Source organism: Talpa occidentalis, unplaced genomic scaffold (assembly GCF_014898055.3).
Source record: "Talpa occidentalis isolate TD23 unplaced genomic scaffold, MPIMG_talOcc4v2.1 talOcc4.17, whole genome shotgun sequence".
Taxonomy (NCBI): domain Eukaryota; kingdom Metazoa; phylum Chordata; class Mammalia; order Eulipotyphla; family Talpidae; genus Talpa; species Talpa occidentalis.
This window is the reverse complement of record NW_023601754.1, coordinates 25,440,294-25,460,960: the sequence shown is the minus strand read 5'-3', so window position 1 is coordinate 25,460,960 and position 20,667 is coordinate 25,440,294. Positions and strand designations below refer to the sequence as shown.

At 39.1% G+C, this 20,667-nt stretch overlaps 1 protein-coding gene across 1 annotated transcript in view; it reads right to left on the bottom strand.

Moving 5' to 3' along the window:
* Positions 1-20,109, bottom strand: part of URI1 (URI1 prefoldin like chaperone) — a 64,350-nt gene extending 44,241 nt beyond the window's left edge. The window contains exon 1 of the mRNA XM_037516346.2: positions 19,947-20,109. Coding sequence (XP_037372243.1) covers positions 19,947-20,051 — 105 coding nt within the window. The 5' untranslated portion in view covers positions 20,052-20,109. The remainder of the gene's footprint in view (positions 1-19,946) is intronic.
* Between the last annotated feature and the right edge of the window lie 558 nt (positions 20,110-20,667).

Genomic DNA, 20,667 nt, shown 5'->3' with positions numbered 1-20,667 from the left:
TGAATGTTTCTGTATAAAAACCCTAAACAAGTTTATTTTATAAACATGCTGAAAAGCAAAAATACCAGAACTGATATCAAAACTGCAAATGTGTAGTCATTTGTTAAAATGATTAAAAGTTCTCAGTCAAAACTGTAGCTAGGATGGAATCAAAATGATCATCTTGGGGCCTCCACAGTGGCGCAGCGGTTGAGCGCTGGGTTGCGAAGCTGCCTGCAACCTCTGTAGCGCCGGTTCCATCCCCGGCTGCTCCCCCGCTAGGGGAGGAGGGTCCCAGGGGGCACGCAGACCTCTCCTGCCGCCCATTGCACCCCTCAGCAGTGTACTTCGGTCCTTCTGCCTGCTCTGCTCCCTGCTCTGGCTCTGGTGAATCCTCTCACCCTCCCGGCTTCTGACCTTACCCAGTGCGTGTATAAATAAATAAATAAATAAATCTTAAAAAAAAAAAAAAAAAAAAAGATCATCTTATATTTAGCAGGGTTCTCTCCTACACAAGCTTTTAATGCATTTCTCATATTTAAACTCGTTATATTTTTTAAAGAGTTTTTTTTAATTTACTTATACAAGAACCGGGGTACAGTCCAGATGTGCAAGAGGGTGAGAAGATTCACGACAGAGCAGGGAACAGAACAGGCAGACTGACTGAAATACACTGCTGAGGGAAGCAGCGGGCGAGACAGGAGAGGTCTGCAGCACTATGTGGGATTGTCGCTGGCCCACCAGTAGGCCGGCCGGGATGGAACCCGCACTGCAGAGGCTGTGGACAGCTTCACAGTGCGGTGCTCAACTGCCTGCGCCACTAGGGAGGCCCTAAACTGATTATTTTTTTACACAAATGTTGTACTATGTCTAACAGGCTTTAGTAATACATCTCGTTCCCTTTGTTAGTTTTACTTAAAATTGGGGCTCGTTTTTTCCCTCTCAGTTATTTGTTATTTATAATCCCAACTATTCTAACAAATACAATTTTCTCTCACTGGAAATAGTTGAGACTGGGAACATATACATACAATGATATTTCTATGAATGAAGTTCCTGATACATGTGTGGAGGTTTCTATTTCTGAGATTACCTAAAATAGGTATCCAGGAAACTCCTGATACCTGAAAGCTCAATGAAGTATGAAGCCATGTCTACTTATCAATGTATTTGCCTCTCATACAGTAAATGTACAACAAGTCCTTTTAAAGAAGTACAGGTCTACTTGGTCAAAAACTTCAGGAGCAAATGTATTTCTCAATTTAGAGCTTTTCATAATTTAGTTTAAAGCAACACAGTATATCATCTTCAGAAGTATCCACAATTTGTGAAGAAGCAATTCCAGCATTTAAGTAACTAGGATATCAAGAAACTGAACCATATAAACACATACCAAAAGAAAGAAACAAAGGAAAACAGAATCAAACATGCAACCTACACACTGAAGTTGACAAGTCAATGTTCAAGAAAACAGAGGAAAACATGGAATATATATGAAAACATATAAAATTTCACCAGAGAACTGAGATCTTTATAAAACAGAATCAAATAAAGATTCTGTAACAGAAATACCTAAACTACTCCTCATTAAATGGCATTAACAGGAGCTTAAACAGCAGAAATCAGGGTTGAATTGATAAGGGATCAAGAGAAAATATCCAAATTAAAAGCCATACACATTAAAACAAAAAAAAAAAAAAGGAAATCCAGAAAAGATCAACAAAAAATATGTGAAGATACAACAAAGGAAGAGAGAATGTGGCAGAAGCAATATTAAAACAGATTTCAACTGAATTTCCTAAAAATGAAAGTAAACAGGTTCAAGAAGTTCTAAGAACCTCAAGCAAAAAGAATAAAAGTACACTAAAACACAACATAGTCACAATGATAAAAACTAAAGACAAAGAATATAAGTTATGTGGGGAGAAAGGGACAGGGAAAAAATGCACTGCCTTCAAACAAGCAACAGAAGAGTTAAAACTAGAGCTAACGTCAACAAAAAATGTTAGGATAAAATCTTAAAGTGCTGGCAAAAATAACTGAAAATCTATAATTACATACCAGACAAAAATTCTCCAACTTGAAGGAAAAATTAAAAACATTTTCACACAGAAACAGAATCCTGCACCAGCAGATTTTTTCTAAAATAACTACTAGAGGCAATTATGAGATGATGGAGGTGTTAATGCTAAGGTGACAATCCTTTTACAATATGTGAGTGTACCAAATCAACATGTTGTAAACCTTAAATCCACACAATGTTATATGTGAATTATAGCTCACAAAGTTGAGGGATTCTGCAGAGTAATATAAATGCAGAAAGAACCAAAGAGCAACTGTACAAGTAATTTTTATAAAGGTAAAGATAAATCAATATTGATGACACGGAAGAAGTAAATCAAGTACTGTGGTGTTTAAAGCCCAAAGAATGAAAATGCACAGAAGCAATAATGTGAGAAGATAAATGAAAGCAAGAAAAATTTCCTCAAGTAAGTACAGAACGATACAAAGAATATTTAGCACATACATATATATACATGTGTATGTTTATGTACACATATATTTATATGTTTGTTTATATACATATAAAGCATGGCACTAAATAGTACAGAAAAAAATGTATAATGAACAAGAGTGGAGAAAATAAGGCATGTCTGATTAAATAGAATGAAGCCTGCTTAGCCCTCCAGAAAAGGGAAAGAAAAAGAAGTAATAGGGCCTCCCTGGTGGCACAAGGGTTAAGACGCAACCTGTGAAGCTATCTGCAGTCCCTGCAGCATAAGTTCAATTCCCGGCCAGCCAGGGAGCAACCCACATGGTGCAGCAGATCTCTCCTGACTCGCTCCACTGCTCCCCTCAGCGGTGTACTTCGGTCAATCTGCCTGTTCTGTTCCCCACTCTGTCTCTGATGAATCCTCTCAAACACACACACACACACACACCTCTGGCCTGTACCCCAGCTCTTGTATGCATAAATAAATAAATCTTTAAAAAAAAGAATAAAGAAAAAGAAATATAAAAGTAAGCCAAACAGAAGCAAATGAGACATTACTTCACATGCACTAAAGAGAAAAGGAAGAGGGGGAGATGGAGAGAGGCCTGAAGTGGGAAAAAAGGAGGGGGTGACTATACTGGGGGGTACCATTTTCATAAGAAATATCTACCGCGGGCCTCCCCTGGTGGCGCAGCGGTTGAGCGCTGGGCTGCGAAGCTGCCCACAGCCCTGCAGCACTGCGAGGGTCCCACATGGCGCGCAGACCTCCCCCGCCGCCCCTTGCTCCCCTCAGCAGTGTGTTTCAGTAAATCTGCCTGCTCCGCTCTCCCCTTTGGCTCTGGTGGATTCTCTCACCCTTCTGCACTTCTGACTGTACCCAATGCTTGTATAAACAAATAAATAAATAAATCTTAAAAAAAAAAAAATATCTACCGCAACCCTACAGCAAACATCATCTGCAATGAAGAAGTGTATGCAGTAGTTCCCTGATGCACAGTTCCAAGAAGGAAGCCCTCTAACACTATTCTTACTCAGCACAAAACCATAAAGGCCCACATCATTCAATAATGCATAAAATAAAACACTTAATAACTAGAAAGACTAAAATTGCTGTATTTCAGACAACATATATACATATACACACATATACACGTGTGTATGTATACATATACACACACACAAACAGAATATACAGACAAGCAATTAGAATTCAACAGTCAAACACAAAGATCAAGTGTGTCTACATACCCACAAAAGATAAAAATATCTTACAAAATGCAAAACAAAAATAATATACCTAGGGATAAGCCTATAATGAATGCCGAGTTTAATATACTAAAAAATGCCAACAGTGAAAGAAGTTACAGAAAAACTAAATTTATATACCATGTTCATGGACTGAAAAAACAAAATACATCAATCCTCCCTTGTGATATTGTGATAAGAAAATATAATTAGTCACTCAAATGACCAAAATATATTTCTCATATATGTACATGATCTTCCTCCAGAGTTCCTGGTTCCTGGTTGCCAAAACTCTGGGCACTGTTAAGTTTAGGGGTGATTTCCTAAGTCTTTGGTTATGTCAATTAGATGAATTTTGGATACCTACCCCCAGCTAAGGAGGAGGGGCTGTCTACCCCAAAGGAGAGCCAACCATGTGATTAAAGGTTAGAACTTTCAGTCCCACCCTCTGATCTCTGGGGATGGTAGAGGGCCTGGAGTTTGAATCAATTAACAATGGGCAATGAGTTAATCAATCATGCCTACATAAAAACCAAGTTCAGAGAGCTTTCAGGTTCGTCAACATCTGGAGGAGTTTGGAAGTTCCACACTCTGTCGCCATATTTAGCTCTGTTAATCTCTTCCATCTGGCTGTTCCTGAGTTATATTCTTTTATAATAAATTAGTGATCTAACAAAGTGTTTCCTGAGTTTCTGTTAGCCTGCAAGGAAGGAGAGAATCATGAGACGTTCCAATCTGTAGTCAATCAATGAAAACAAGTAACAGCCTGGACTTGTAACTGTCTAAGGTGGAGGATGGTGTTGAATCTAATGCTGTGTCTGTGGACTCGAATGCTATGGCCAGACAGTGTCAGCATCCACAGGCACCCATATAGTAAACAGATCCTGAAATCCTTTCACTTCCCAAACTGATCTTTAGATTACTATACTCTAGCAAAATCACAGCAGGATACTTTGTGTTGAAAAGGTGATTCTGGGGTCTCCCTGGTGCCACAGGGGTTAAGTACCAGTGCTATCAAGCTATCACCAGCCACTGCAGCAAGAGCTGGATTCCAGTCAGGGAGCTAACCCACATGGCACAGCAGAACTCTCCTGTCTCACCCGCTGTTCCCCTCAGCAATGCATTTCAGTAGATCCTCCTGTTTTATTCCCCACATATCTCTAGTGAATCCTCTCATTCCCCACACCTCTGGCCTACACCCCAGTTCTTGAATGCATAAATAAAAATAAACCTTGAAAAAAAAGTGGTTCTAAAATATGAAAAAGCAAAGGGCCAAGAAGAGTAAAGGAAATCTTGAAAAACAAAGCTAAATAAATTAATTTTACCATTAGCTATCGAGGCCTAGTAAAAAAGTATGTACTAGTAAAGTACAGGCAAATAACCTAACAGAACAAATACAACTGAAGTGTTGCTTAACAGCAGGGATACATCCTGGGAAATGATTTGTCAGGCCATTTTGTCACTGTGCTAATGACATGGGGATGGAGAGACTGCTGAGGTTGCTATCCATGTGAAATGCTGACTTCACAATGGCTACAACATCAGTAAGCGATAAGCATTTGGGGATGACCATCATACATGTGGTCTGTCATTGAGTGAAATGCCATACAGCTCATGACTATAGAAGAGAAACAGAGCTACATATATGATGGCATAATTTATGAAAAAGGCATGAAATTAGAGCCATCCCTTAAAAATAAGGGTTACATGCTAAGAATAAAAACAAAAATGAAAAAGACCAGCCCTAACAAAATCAAAAACCAACAGAATTACATTCATCTACTGGTACTCTGGTTATTAAAAAAAAAAAAAAAATCCTTTCTGAAGAAAGGTAACATCGTTTAGAGTCTCTGTAATTTTTCACTGTAATGTCCAGTATCCAATCAAAAATTACTAGGCAGTCTATAAAAACAGGAGCAACTGATGAGAACCAATAGAAAAAATAACAGAAACATACCATCACTTGATTTAAATGTGCTGCAGTTATATGGTAGATATACTGCATGATTCACAGGGAAATAGGGAAATATTTGGAAATGTCAACAGAGAAGCTCAGAATCATTTTTTAAAATATCAAAACAAATTCTAAAAACTTTTAAAAAATGAATAACTGAAATTAAAATTCAGTAAAAGGGTTTACTAGTAAAGTGGATACACAGGGACAGAAGATTAGTGAACAGGAACACAGGTCAATAGAAAGTATCCAAATTGGTACACAAAGCAAAAGGAGGCATAAAGACTAAGAAGAGAGACACAATGACACAAAATCAATACTGAAGAGTGAGTAAGAATTTTCAAAATGGACAATTTTGAAATTACAGATTCCAGAAACTCTACATATGCAAAGCAAGCTAACTACCAAGAAAACCATATCTAGGGGCCTCCCTTGTGGCACAAGGGGTTAAGCACCACACTATGAAGCAATCCTCAGCCTCTGCAGCACGAGTTCCATCCCAGGCCAGGGAGCTACCCAAATGGCACGGCAGACCTCTCCTGACTCACCCGCTACGCCCCTTAGCAGTGTATTTCAGTCAACATGCCTGTTCTGTTCACCTCTGCCTCTGGTGAACCTCTCACCCCTCACACCTCTGACCTGTACCCCCGTTCTTATATGCATAAAAAAATAAATTTAAAAAAAAAAGAGTGAAAATATCAAATAGCACAGTTACATTTCATATCAAGAGTGGAACCACCAAGATAGCCAGGAATTACTGCCTCCAGGTAAAAATAACCTGGTAGTGGAAATCACAAGAAATGGCCAATTCAAGCTTCTTAACACTGTTCCCTAGTTTTTGTCCATCATATTCTTCTAGTCCTATTCTTTTAATTTAATATTCTAAGTTACAATGAGAGCTACCGTTCTTTGAGAAGGTAATTATAAATATGGTTCACAAAACTGAGTCAATTACCCTTTGAACCAGGAATGCCACCACATCTAGGGCTTCACCTGAAGTCACTCACAAATGAGAAACAAAGCAAGCACAGTGATTAGGTGAAGCATTATACTAAAAGCACTATAGATACTAAAAGAGAAAACCAACAAGTGCTCATTGATAGGATACCAGCTGAGTAGCACCACAGACTACACAGTTCCTCAAATACCATTGATAAGAAGAGAAAGAGGCCAACACACTGAAAAAAAGCATTATTCAAGGACCAAGTCTTTTTTATTTACTTGGTCTGCACACATCACACGTTCTACAAATCTACTAATGTTAAATGAGGACTTACTGTACTACGTAGCCATGAAATGTGACAAGGAAGACCTCTACGAAACAGAGTAATTCCCAGGTGTATCATTTAATAAGGAAAAAAAATGCTACCTTTTCTGCAAGGTGGGAGGGAAATAAAAACAATCTATTTTAATATTTATTTTTAAAGGAGAAACATAGGGAGGGTAAATTAGAAGTTAATTAAAATGGTTATCCACAGGAGCAGGTAGAAGCAGGAATGAGAATGAATTATCACCTCATTATAAATTTTCATATACTTTTATGATTTTAAACCATGTAAATATCTTAAGTATTCATAAAATTAAGTCAGACTGATGAAAAAGTAAACACTAAAATTCAATACAAATAGAAATTATCAAATCCAAGATATAACTGCACTGGAATAAAAAATAATTTAAGTAATTTTTGAGATCAGTATCCTGTATACCCCAAGTGGGTTAATTCTCTCAGAAGAAAAGCAACAGCAGAGTAATCCTGAACTTTAGTTCATAGATTTGCCGTTGGTATTAATGTAGTAACTAGGACACCATTTTGTGTATTCTGTAGGATAAAGCAAATGAATAAATATAAATGATGTTGAGAACCAAGGTTTTCATTATGGAAGAAGGAAATTCAAATACAGATTGGAGGAAGATGAGGAAGAAACCTTTAGTAATAATTAATCCGAATGTAAAGTATTAGGATCCACTGAACCTAAATTTTGTTTTTCAGGGTTTTTTAGGCAGTTCTATTTGCAAGGACTGATATTTTATGATTTCTATATTTAGAGGCCTTGCGAAAGATAAGTAGACAGTACACTTTAAAAAAAGAAAAAAACTCACTTTATCTTCAATTACTATACAAGTACAGTGAACCTTTTCACTATACATATTTTGTGGAATTCTAGTGATTATATTTTTTCTGCATCTTCTTGATTCAATCACCCTAGTAATTATTTCATGATTACTTATCAATTACTCCTAACTATGCTTAAAAACAAAGAACATAAAATAAGAAATGGAAAAATCATGTAATCACCCAGAAGGGTGATGCAATCAATAGTAAAAACTCATCCTTCAGTTTTCTTACTGCACGGCCTAAAGTATTGCATCATTTTTCAAAAAAAACAATAATAAAAGAGTAAGACACCAAATTTGCTGTCCACTTTTAGCTTTCTAATAGTTCACAATTTAGGACTTTTCACTTTCTCCCCATACTGACAAGAAGAAAAATGAGAGGAAGACACTTCACAATTATTCAGAATATGAATTTTAAAAAGGGGTAGTAGCTGTCTTGATCAGCGCTGTCCCAGAGAGTTTTCTTTGATGATGGAAATCAACAACAGCACTCACTGTCCCATCCACAGCTGCAGTCTGAGAACTTTAAAAAAGGCAGCTACTGTAACTCAGAAACCTAATTTTTCAATTTTAATTAATTTTAATTTTAAACCTGATATCCATATGTGGTTAGTGGTTACCATACGGGAGAGCACAAGTCAACACAAGTGATGAGGGTGAAAAAACCACAAATCTCAGTTTTATGAGCCTTCAGAAGACAGTACTCCAGGATGCATTTTCTCATACTCAATAATCAATGAGCAATACACAGTTAACTCACAAAGGATCAAGGGCATATAGACGAGCCAAAACCCTAACACATTTAGAAGAAAATACAGGTATAGATATTCATGATTTAGATTTGGTTCTTGGTTCTCAGATATTACACCAAAAATATGAGCAACAAAAGAAAAAAATAGATACACTGGACTTCATCAAAATTGAGAACTTCTGTATATCAAAGGTCATAATCAAGAGACTGAACAGATAACCTATAGAATGGGAGAAAATATTTGCAAATCATATATCTGATAGGAGTTTAACACTAAGAACATATAAAGAACTATAGCCCAACAACAAAAAGAATCCAATTTAAAAAAAATGGACAAAGGACTTAAATAGACATTTCTCCACAGATGATATATAAACGGCCAATAAACACCTAAGATTCTCAACATCCTTAGTCATTAGAGAAATGCAAATCAAAGCCACCACAATGAGATAACTCTTAACACCTATTAGGATAGCTGTAATCCAAAAAAATAAAATAACAGAGGAAAAATCAGTGTTGGCAAGGATATAAGGATATGCAGAAACTGGAAACCACAAGCATTGCTATGGGAATATAAAACTGTGAAACACTGTGGAAAACAGCGTGACACGGTTCCTCAAAAAGTTAAAAGAATTAGGCCTCCCTGGTGGCACAAGGGGTTAAGCACAGCACTATGAAGCTGTCTGCAGCCTCTGCAGCAGGAGTTGGAAGCCTAGCTGGCCAGGGAGAAACCCACGTGGAGCAGCAGACCTCTCCTGACTCGCCCGCTGCTCCCCTCAGCAGTGTATTTGAGTCAATCTGTCTGTTCTGTTCCCTACTCTGTCTCTGGTGAATCCTCTCACCCCCCAGCATCTCTGGCCTGTACCCCAGCTCTTGTATGCATAAATAAATAAATCTTTTTTTTTTAAAAGTTAAAGAATTGCCAAGTACCTCAGCAATCCCATTCCTGGGAACATAAACCAAAGAATTAAAAATGGGAGCTCTTCTTGCTGCTCTGCAGGTTTTAGAGCTAACGTCTGCCTTATAGGCCAGGCTTGCTTTCTGAATTCTCCTCTTGCCCATGAGGTAGGAGTTGGAGCAGCAGTGTGGTGACAGGTGCCTTGGGAGGAAGGGGCGGATCCAGCATGGTGTTTGCCACCCAGCTGGGCAGGATACTCCACACACCCACTAGGCAGGGTCCCAGGCTGGTGGAGACAGCACAGACACCCCTCAGATCGCACACCTGGAGCTGGATCCTCTCTTTTGACCACTGTCCCTGACTGGCTTTGCCCAAGCATTAAACTGTCTACCTTTTGTTCCTTGAAGAAATAGCCAGCACAAGCAACCCTCAACTGTCTAGCCTAAGAACGTTGGATTCATTTTCCTCCTCTGCGTAACCCACCCAGCTCAAAACTTCTCTCACTGGCAAAGTGCTCTGCACAATCTTCCTCTCAAAGCCCTTACTTTCTCTTCTGGAGATGAAGAATCTAAGACACAGAGATTGAGACAGCTCTAGAGTAACAAACCAGTGAAGAAACTAAGGCTAGAGTACTTGGAAGTTTGGCCCATGTCACAAAACCCAACTAGAACTAAAGCTTGTACTTCCTGCCTTCAAGACTGGTGTTAGTTCTACTTCAAACTACTTTTGTATGACTGACAACCCAAAGCAGATGATTTACTGATTGCTGGCAGTTGAAAATGGATAAGCATTAATAGTGGACTCTGGCAGTGCATGAACTTCAGGAGATTTCTAAAGGATATGCCTAACAGTTTTAAAATGGATCTTTTCATGACAACTGAGTCATCAGTTTAAACTTTTCATCTTGTAATTTTGGATGAAATTTTGTTGGATCATTAGATAACAGAGTTCTTGTATTAGAAAATTATGTGCCATATAATTTTTGTTATACTTTTACAAGTATTATGACATTTTCATTGACTGAATGAAAACTTCAAGGGTTTTTTTTTTTATATAACAAAAAAATTTAAGCCTAAACATATATTTTTACCTTTCAGTCATGTAAATTTTGCACAGGAAATTTTTCACATAAAATTAATTTTCTTTCAATTTAGTTCTGTGCGTGTACTAATAAAATTGGTAATATATAAGAGTTTACCCATGCTGGTTTTTTGGTCTTTATTTCAGATGGAGATTGGGGGGGGGGGCAAATTAATTTATTCAAAGTATTCAAAAACTCTTACTGAAGTGCTTTTTTTTTTTAATAAGCTGTTACAACTGTTTCTTAAATTGAGCCTAAAAATGGGGTTGATAGAAACTATACTTTATATACTAATAACATATACAGTGTTTAAAGAATGGTAAACATTGTCATGTCTGTAATGATCCTTTTATTCTATTAAATTTATCTTAAATTTGTGTTAAAAAAAATAAAGCAGAGGGCCTCCCTGCTGGCACAAGGGGTTAAGTCTCAGCACTATGAAGCTACCTGCAGCCACTGCAGATGAGTCAATCCCTGGACAGGGGGTTAGCCCACCTGGTGCAGCAGACCTCTTCTGTCTCAACCGCTGCTTCCCCCAACAGTGTATTTCTGCTGGTGTATTTCTGTTCCCCACTCTGGCACTGGTGAATCCTCTCACTTCCCCCATACCTCACTTCTGGCCTGTACCCCAGTTCTTGTGTGCATAAATAAATAAATCTTAAGAAAAAATAAAGCAGGATCTCAGATACTTGTAATGTTCACAGACCCATTACTCACATAGTAAAAAGGTAAAAAATAACCCATGTATTATCAGCAACTGAATGAGTAAATGTGTTCTACATATAAAAGACTATTACTCAGTCATACAAAGAAATGAAGTTCTAATCCATGCCACAACATGGATGAACTAATAAGCCAGTCATGAAAGGACAAACACAATGTTTCTTTATACCTAGAATCGGAAAATTCATCTAGGCAGAAAGTAGATTAGAGGTTACCACAGGCTCAGGGAGGGGAAAATGGGAGTTACTGTTTATATTTAAGCTTTCTGTTTGGCTTGATGAAAAAGTTTTGAAAACAGTGGCAATGGTTGCATAACAAAATATAATTATGCCACTGAACTGTACATTTAAAAATGGCTAAGGTGGCAAATTTTATATATTATTTTTCACTTCAATAAGTTAGAATGTTACAATAAAAGATCTCTAAATTCTTTTATTTCCCCTCTCCTACAAGTTTTTAAGCTTCTTGAGGTCAGACTTGAAGAAAGGGAGAAACCCAAACAGCACTAGAAGTGAGTTCTGAAAGCACAAATTATGTAACGGTTTCTCTCTGAATCTCCCTAGGTCCTAGAAGGGACCATGTCAAATGAGAAAGCTATGAAGATTTGAATATACTGGATGTTGAATAAAGGATAACTGACTTGCATGAGTAAAAACAAAGAATAAGTGAACAATATCGTTCTGAGAACAAAAATAGGGTATTCCCACCCAGTTAGTCATCCAACAAGAATTCCATCATGTAGTAGCTTGTAACAAGAACCTGGACATGTAGGCAGTATTCTTAAATCTCTTATGATCTCAGAGCATCAAAATATTTAATTCAAAGAGGACTTGAACTATGTTTACATTCAACATAGAGGACTATGTTTACATTCTTACAAATATCAAATAAAATTGCTTTTCACTATCCCTTAATTCTCACTTCTGTAAATTATTTGTAAAAATTACTTAAGAACATAAAAAGTTAAAAGAATTCTTCACACCTGGATGGTAGATGGTGATGACCATTTTTCTTGAAGGTCAATCTATTTCCTTCAATGGGCTTTGATGCAAAAACATCCCAATAGCGATGAGCATTACAGGTTTCTAAGCATTTCTCAGTAAAAAAGAACCAGGGTTCTTTGAACAGTCAATTTCAGTACTAACGCAAGACAACTCCAAGGCAAGCCTGGGACATCTTGTGCCAGAGAGCAGGGTAATGATTAAAGAATGATGAGATGTGCTGAAAGGCTACAGGAACTGGTTTGAAGAGTTTCCCCACTGCCTCTCAATAATGAGTGTCCTCAAAATTTAGAACAATTTGAACATCAAAAGGAACAATAACAAATTATAATGCAGTGGATTAAAAAAAACCCAGAAGCTTATAGTGATGCTAAAGGAGAGAAGGAGCTCTTCTTAATAGAGAAAATGTCAGCTATAAATATTATTACCATTTAAAGTACGTATTCCTTATACAGAAGATAGGGTACCTTAATTGTGGAGAGATCTAGCAGATACCACCTTAAACAAGTAGTTGGTATTACCAAAAGTAGGATGAAATAACATCAAGTGTCTCCTGCTGCAGGATAAAGTCATCACCGTCTACTAAGTAGTACTCTTGGGAAAAATAATGAACTTTGTTCCTTCATTACAATCATCAGACATTTCCAAATTGTGGGACATGCCATAGAAAGTATCTTAAACTCTTCAAAACGAGCTTAAAAAAAAAAAAAAAAAACCACGGGGACTGCTTTAAATTAAAAGACTCTAAAGAAATATGACAGGCAAATGCAACCTTCAATTGGATCCTAGATTGAAAAATAGTTTAAATGGGCCTGGATGGCATAGGGGTTTAAGCTTCAGCGTTATCACAGGACCTCCCTCTGCCTGAGTTCAATCCATGGCCAGGGAGCTGACCCACATATGGCACAGCAGACCTGTCCTATTTCACCTGCTGCTCCCCTCAGCAGTGTATTTCATTAGATCTACCTGTTCTGCTCCCCACTCTGTCTCTGGTGAATCCCCTCACCCCCTGCACCTCTGGCCTACATCCCAGTTCTTCCACGCATAAATAAATCTTTTTAAAAAATAGTTAAAGTGGATATTTTTATAAAACCTGAGGAAATCTGAATATGTTAAATAATATTGCTCTGTGTCAATTTCTTGGATATGAAAAAGATATAAGAGAATGGTCTTGCTGTAAAATGTGCTTGAGTAACAGAAATGTGATGTCTGCAATTTACTTTCAATAGCTCAACAAGAAGAAAAACAAAAAAGGAATAGAGAGAAAAAGCAAATGGGACCAAAAAAATTGATGATTCGAAGGTATTTTTTCAACTTTTCTGTTTTACAATTTTTCAAAATAAACAGTTGTAATTTAAGAAAAAAAAACTTCTTAGGGCAGACTAAAAAGACTGAGACAATCAATCTGGAAATGAAGGCAAGACTAATACCAGCTAAAAGAACTTTAAACTCAAACTCTAAACATTAAATGAGATACAAAATCAAGCACGTATGGTCAAAATATCAACCCTGTGCCCTGCCTTAGTCCTTTCCCACCACTGTTTAGAACTACTCTCGCCTTCTACTCAATCTGGAGAGGCCTAAACCTGAAAATGGTTGCCCTCTTTAAATACTGTATTACAATGCTGATTGGTAACTTCCAAAGATTACAACCCAAGTTTTTCTCTTGGCCTATGACTACCATAAAAACTGTGAACAACAAAAACCAATTGCTCTCACAAAAGAAAAAATAACTTATAAGTAATGAGTTGTGAAAACTCACCTACTTAACAAAGTGTATCTTTCACATTACAAATTTATTCTTACAACTGTCTTTCTTAAAAATGAAAAAAAAAAAAAACTTCAACATTAGAAAGAGCAGATACACTCTCTTCAATAAATTAACTATAATTACTCAACTTAGGAAAAGCATATTCTAAAATTCAATACCCATTTAGAAGAACTATTAGCTAACTGAGAACTGAAGGAAATTGCCTTAACGTGATATAAAAAAAAGTATTAAAAATGTACACAGTAAACATCACACTTGATGGTGACTTTTTAAAAGTTTACCCTTAATTCCCATTGTCACTATTTCTATTCAGCCTTGCACTAGAAAACCTATCCAATGCAAAAGACAAAAGAAAAAAGAAAGCAAAAGAAACAGCCACAAGAACTGCAAGGAATAAAATAAGGCAAACAAGAAATCACAACAAAATTACACTACCAGGTACACAGGTGACTTATAAGGCTGTAGTTATTAGGCACTGCAGATGTGCACTGAACAAAGAGGTCGATGGAAGAGAGTGAAGAAATACACAGTATTTCACACCCTCGCATACAGTCACCAAATTTATGACAAAGATGACAGTGCAGCAGAAAGAAGATAATCTTAATAAATGGTGATGGTGCAACTGGATGTACAGGTGGTAGAAAATGAAACCTGGCTTCAATTCATTATGCAAAAAATTAATTCCAAGTAGATTGTAGATGTGAATGTGAAAAGTAAAACAATAAAGGTTCTATAATATGAGGGCAATCTAAAAAAAGACTTCCTTTTTAAAAAATGCAAAAGAAACTTAATCATAAAGGAAATTATCATTAAAATTAAGAATTTCTGTTTTAATAAAGGATTCTATTAGATTTCAGGTCAAGACCAGGGAAGGAATTTACAAAACAAAACTGAAAAAGCACTCAGAAGTGTATGTAGAATTACTGGGTCAATTAAAATATGGTAAACATCCCAACAGAAAATGGCTAAGAGATGAGCAGGTATTTTAACAAAAGGACAATGCAAATAACCAATAGACATTTCAAAAGGTGATCAACCTCAGGAGTCATTACTAGAAAAACTAGCAAGTGTGAAAAGAGCAGATAGTCCAAGTGTGGATAAGAATGTGGAGTAAGTGAACTCTCACCCATTCCTGCCAGCAGTTTAAAGTGGTTAAAACACCTCGAAAAGCTGCATTTGAAATAGAAATGAAAACACTTATACCCCATGAGAAAATTCAGGGCAAAACTTGAAATGACCTAAAAGGTTCACCTGAAAAATTAAAGAGAATTAGTAAAGCTTCTACCAAATCTGTAAACCTCTATCACAATGCCTGGTACATACAGAATTTACTCAACAATCCAATCCTGTCTTCCCTTTCTGCATGAATGACAAAAGGAGGCTTACAATTTAAGATCAGTATGATTCTCAAACTACATTCCAATGGCTTCTCATCTCACAAAATTAAAAACCAAAATTCTTACAATGATCTGGTACAGACCCATTCTGAACTGTCACCTTAACTAGAAAGCTTGTCTCCAGAATATCGTTCACATATGTCAAAAGTTCATTTGTGTTAGGCTTCTGCCCAAATGAAGCCGTAAAAGACAGATCCTCCCCCATCACCTTACAAAACAGACAGATCCCCCCCCCATCACCTCCACTGGACCCTCACACCTGTGCTAATTCCCTTACCTCATTTTTTCTACCTAGCCTTACCTATCACAAACCACCTAACATTTTAAATGTGCCTATCCCATGCCTTCATCACTGAATACAATCTCCTTGAAAACAAGGACTTTCTCTTTTTCACTGCTATTGGCACTGATAGGTACCTGGCATTGATAGGTACTCAGTAAATATTATATAAATTGTATGACTTGGATAAAAGATCTAACCTAGCTATTGTATAGCTAGGGTATGTACACAATTAACAATTTCTTAAACCATGTGCAGTTTAATTCATTATGCAAAATATGAAAACTCTCCATTAAGTTACTGAGTTGTTCTGTTTTATGAAAATTTTGAGATATTTACTCTTAATGTATTAAATACCTTCAGTCCTATATCAGGAAAAGCTTTCCAAGAAATACATTAGCCATTGAATAATAATTATAATGAAGTAATAATATTGCCCTCATGAATTTTCCAGTTATTATTACCCTACAAGTAAACCCATGAAAACACATAAACCACTGATTTCACTTTACAATAAAAATGTCAAATAATTCAAATAAAATAGTATCTGTAAATAGGAAATATCACAGAAATATTACCATCACCAAGAAACCAAAATTTCAACATAATGCAATTCTAAGATAGAACCAGATTTAACAAGATCTGAATAAGACAACTTCCTAGAACAGCCTAAGACAACACACTATTACAGTCCCAGATCTTAAATTTTAGGGACTAGGTCAGTCTAGAGAGATCCTGGATAGCTTTCATTTTCCGCCAAATAGTTTACTGCCATTAGTAGGAAAAAACAATAATAATAATAGGCAAAGAAAAAACAAGAGAGAGACATGATCCAAGTTCCTTCTTGTCCCTATATCTTTTGCAGGCAATTAGTAGTAAATAACCCCCCCCCCCTGCAAAAAAAAGAAAACCAATGCGGGGGGGGGGGGGGGGGGGGGGAATCACCACAGATGCTTGAATAAATTATACCACCTCTGTAGTAAACAAGCAATAAACCAGTCTAACCAGTGTTCAAACCCACCAAGAGCCAAGTTATCAGGCCCCCAAAATATTTAAAGATACAACATCCCAGTTTTCAAAAATAGATTTTATCAACAACCAACCTTTAGTGATAAAACTAGAATCCCATCCAACTTCACTCACTTTTAGGTAAAATAAATGATCTTATGCTTTTAAAACATCTCGTGGTATGTTTTCCTATATAAAGTTTTTCTTTAAAGATTTATTTATTTAAGCATACAAGACCTGGTGTACAGGCCAGACATGTGGGGGGTGAGAGGACTCACCAGAGACAGAGAGGGAAACAGAACAGACAGATTGACTAAAGTACATTACTGAGGGGAGCAGCAGGCTAGTCAGGAGAGGTCTGTGCCACGTGGGTCACCTCCCTGGCCGGCCTGGTAATCAAACTTGTGCTGCAGTGGCTGAGGACAGCCTCACAGGCTGTCTTAACCCCTTGGGCCTTCAGGGAGGCCCTAAAGTTTTTGAACACTTACAAACCTAACTATTAGTGTAACTGCAACCACACTATATTTACTGTTCTACAATTTAAATGTCTGCATAAAAGCTCCTCACATGTATCAGGATTTATTTAACTAATCCCCTAATGTTGGATTTTTGGTTTTTGTTATAAAAACAGCTGCAAGGAACCTTTCTGCAGGAGTCTTTTTGTTTGGTCCAAAAAGGAATAAAGTTTCAGCATGGATGCCACAGTGAAAACAGTGTTAAAATATTAGATACTGTGCATTTAGATCTTTTTCCTTGGGTAATTTTTTGCCCTTTTTACTCAATGCTACAGAAGATAAACGAAAGGAAAAGACAACAAGTCTGTTATGTTCTTAACAGAATTTAAAAAGATCCAAAAAAAAAAAAAAACCACAACTGATGAACATTTAAACCATGTTACCCAGAAGCCTTTCTCAACTAAGGCTCCAGAGAAAATATGGCCATAAACCTAAGGTATCCACTCTGAGTCAGGAATCCTCTCTCCTGTGCACCCAGAGCCTAGCAGCTACGTACTATCATAGGGAAAAGTGAGGGAAAAGCCATTCAAACTACTGTTCTCAGGTTTTCATTCTCACAGAGCTCAGGGAGGGAAGTCCAACTCCTGAAGCACATTTCATTCGACTCAAATAAAGGAATACTACATGCTACATGAATACAATGCTACTTGCACTTCCACAGTTGGGCTGGTTTTTGGTTGTTTTGTTTTTTTTTTTAAAGACATTTATTTATACAAGAGCCAGGGTACAGACCAGATGCACGGGAGGGTGAGAGGATTCACCAGAGACAGAGCGGGGAGCAGAACAGGCAGACTGACGAAATACACTGCTGAAGAGAGCAGCGGGCGAGACAGGAGAGGTCTGCCTCGCCATATGGGACCCTCGCCAGCAGGCCGGGATCAGGCCGCTGGGATGAACCGGCGCTGCAGAGGCTGCCAACTGCTTTACAGCGCTGTGCTCAACCACCTGCGCCACCAGGGGAGGCCCTGGGCTGGTTTTAAGGCCTAAATAAAGTGCCTCACAAAAATGTTCCTTATGCTAAACTATAATTAAAGTGTAGCTACCTGACCAGTATACTCTGTGGCCTTACAGGTCTCCTATCCAATGAAACTGGTGCTGAAAAAACATATTCTAGATATTTACTAACAGGCTTTAACATGAAAATTTTACATACCGATGACAGACATATAAATGCTTATTTTATGTGCCAAAATATCATTAACACAAGACAGAAAACTAATTTGATAACATAATCAATGTCTACTGATAACAGTTATTGAGATTCCTGTATTATAACTGAAAAGGCAGTTTTCAAGTGGAACTGGAGATCATACCAGAAAGCAGTTCAGAGAACCCCAAAATGTATCCGTTGTATTTCAATCTCACCTAACATCAGATTAAAACCAAGTATATCTCTTTTTAACAAGCCAAATGGGAGAAAATACATCAAGTCAGTATTAAGCACATGACAGTAATTTCTCTACAGAATAAAGACAATGGGAACATCATCTTCTCGAGGTCTGATTCACAGTTTCCAAAACAAAAATATAATAGTTTTGCCAAAATGAACAAAATCGTTTCATGAAGGCTTGCCTATTTTTCTCCCCCAAAAAAAAAAAAATTAAGATCCATTAATGTCTTATAACACACCAAACCTAAATTTTTAAACCTCCGTCTTAAAAAAAATAACTTTAAAACAGCTGTATGCAGTGTTAGGGAAAAACTAATACAATGCAAAAAATAATTTAGAACTAGGACAAAACAGGAAAGATTCTCAGAGTTCTTTAAACAGGTGCTTTCCAAGCAAAGCAGGATTTTTTGGGTTCTATGAAAGTCTTTCATCTAGTTGAGCTGGATATATTTGTACACCTATGTCAGCAGTATTTTTAGACAAGAATATGCAATAAAAAGTTGTGAACTCTGGCTATTTATAGTTTGGTATCAACTTCCTAATCCATTTAACCATGACACCCTCTCCAGTAAGGCAGAGAACACTGAGTAAATGTTTTCTCAAGAATTTCAAATTTTCTGAAGTCAGTGAGGATCTGAGACACTATAAAAGTCAACGTAAAAACATTACATTGGGCGATACTCTATTTCCCAAATGAGACCTCCTTCTTCATCTACAATCCCATTAGGCAAATGAAAACTCATGCATCTGATGACTGAAGTGAAAGTTCAGTAAGAGAGCATCCTATGTTGTCCCATCTGAATCCACCGCCTCTGGAACTGGACACGAAGGGTATCATGACCAACTTCATAAAACTTTTAAATGCAATCAGATAAAGAGCAACAAAAAGCATACATTTTAGCAACGTGGAGTATAACAAGGTATAAGAAAAACAAGGTGAACTCTCCCCTCCCCAGCACACTGAAAACTCGCGCACGGTCGTGCACATCAGCAGCTCCCTCTGCTACAGGAGTTAAACAAATTGTCACATCCCTCTCCCCCTCCCTCCCCTTCCCTCCCCTCCCCTCCCCTCCAGAGAGGTCAAAGGGCTCCAGACGCGAAGACAACAAAACAAAAGCACGTGACAAAAGTTTCTCCCGACCCGGCCCGTCCCGCGGCCTACAGGTGCCCGGTCGGGTGCGCGCTGGGCCCCTCACCCCGGGCTGCAGCCCCCCGCGGTCGGGGGGCGCGCGGGGTGTCCCCGAGGGCCCGGCCGGGGGGGAGCAGCGGGCGCGCGGCCGGGCGGGGAGCGGGCGCCCGCGGGGACCCCGAGCGGGGCGCGGGGCGCGGGCCGCGGCCTGTTACCTTTTCCTGCTCCTCGCGGAGCCGCGCCACCTCCGGGGCGCGCAGGGGCGCCGCGCTGGCGGCCGCGGCCGAGGCGTGGGGCCCGGGATCCGCCGGGGCCTCCATGGCGGGGGTGCCGGGGCCTCAACGGGGCGAACGAGTCCTAAACCAGTGTTTATGGAGGCGGCGTGGCCGGCGGCTGCCCAGCGCCCGCGTGCTCGCCCTCATGCACCGCGCGCCCCGCGCCCAGGAGGCCGCGCCCGCTTTCCCCGCTGCCGCGGCGGCCGCTGCTCGCGTCCGGACTGCCCGCGCCCGCATCTCACACGTGCATGCCGCCCGTCGCCGCCGCCGCGGGTCGGAGCAGCAGGACAGCCGCGCGGGGAGAGCTGCCGGCGCCCGTCCGCAGGCCGGGCCCACCCCGCGTCCCGTGGCAGCCAAGCCTCCTCCGCGCCTCCCCCGGGCCCCGCCCCTCGCCCCGCCCCGCGCGGCACGCCGGGAAGCGCGCGCAGCCGCCGCCGGCGCTCACGTGACGCGAGCCGCGCGCCGGGGCGGCCGCGCCGCGGGAGCCGGGGAGTCGGCGCCCCGCTGGAGACTTTCACTCTAGCGGGGAGTCGCGGTGTCTTAGCGTCATGGCGGAGGAGCGCGGTCTTTTTTTTTTTTTTTTTTTTTAGGTTTTTTTTTTATAAATAAACGGGAGCTGGGGGACAGGCCAGAGGTGCGGGAGGGTGAGAGGACTCACCAG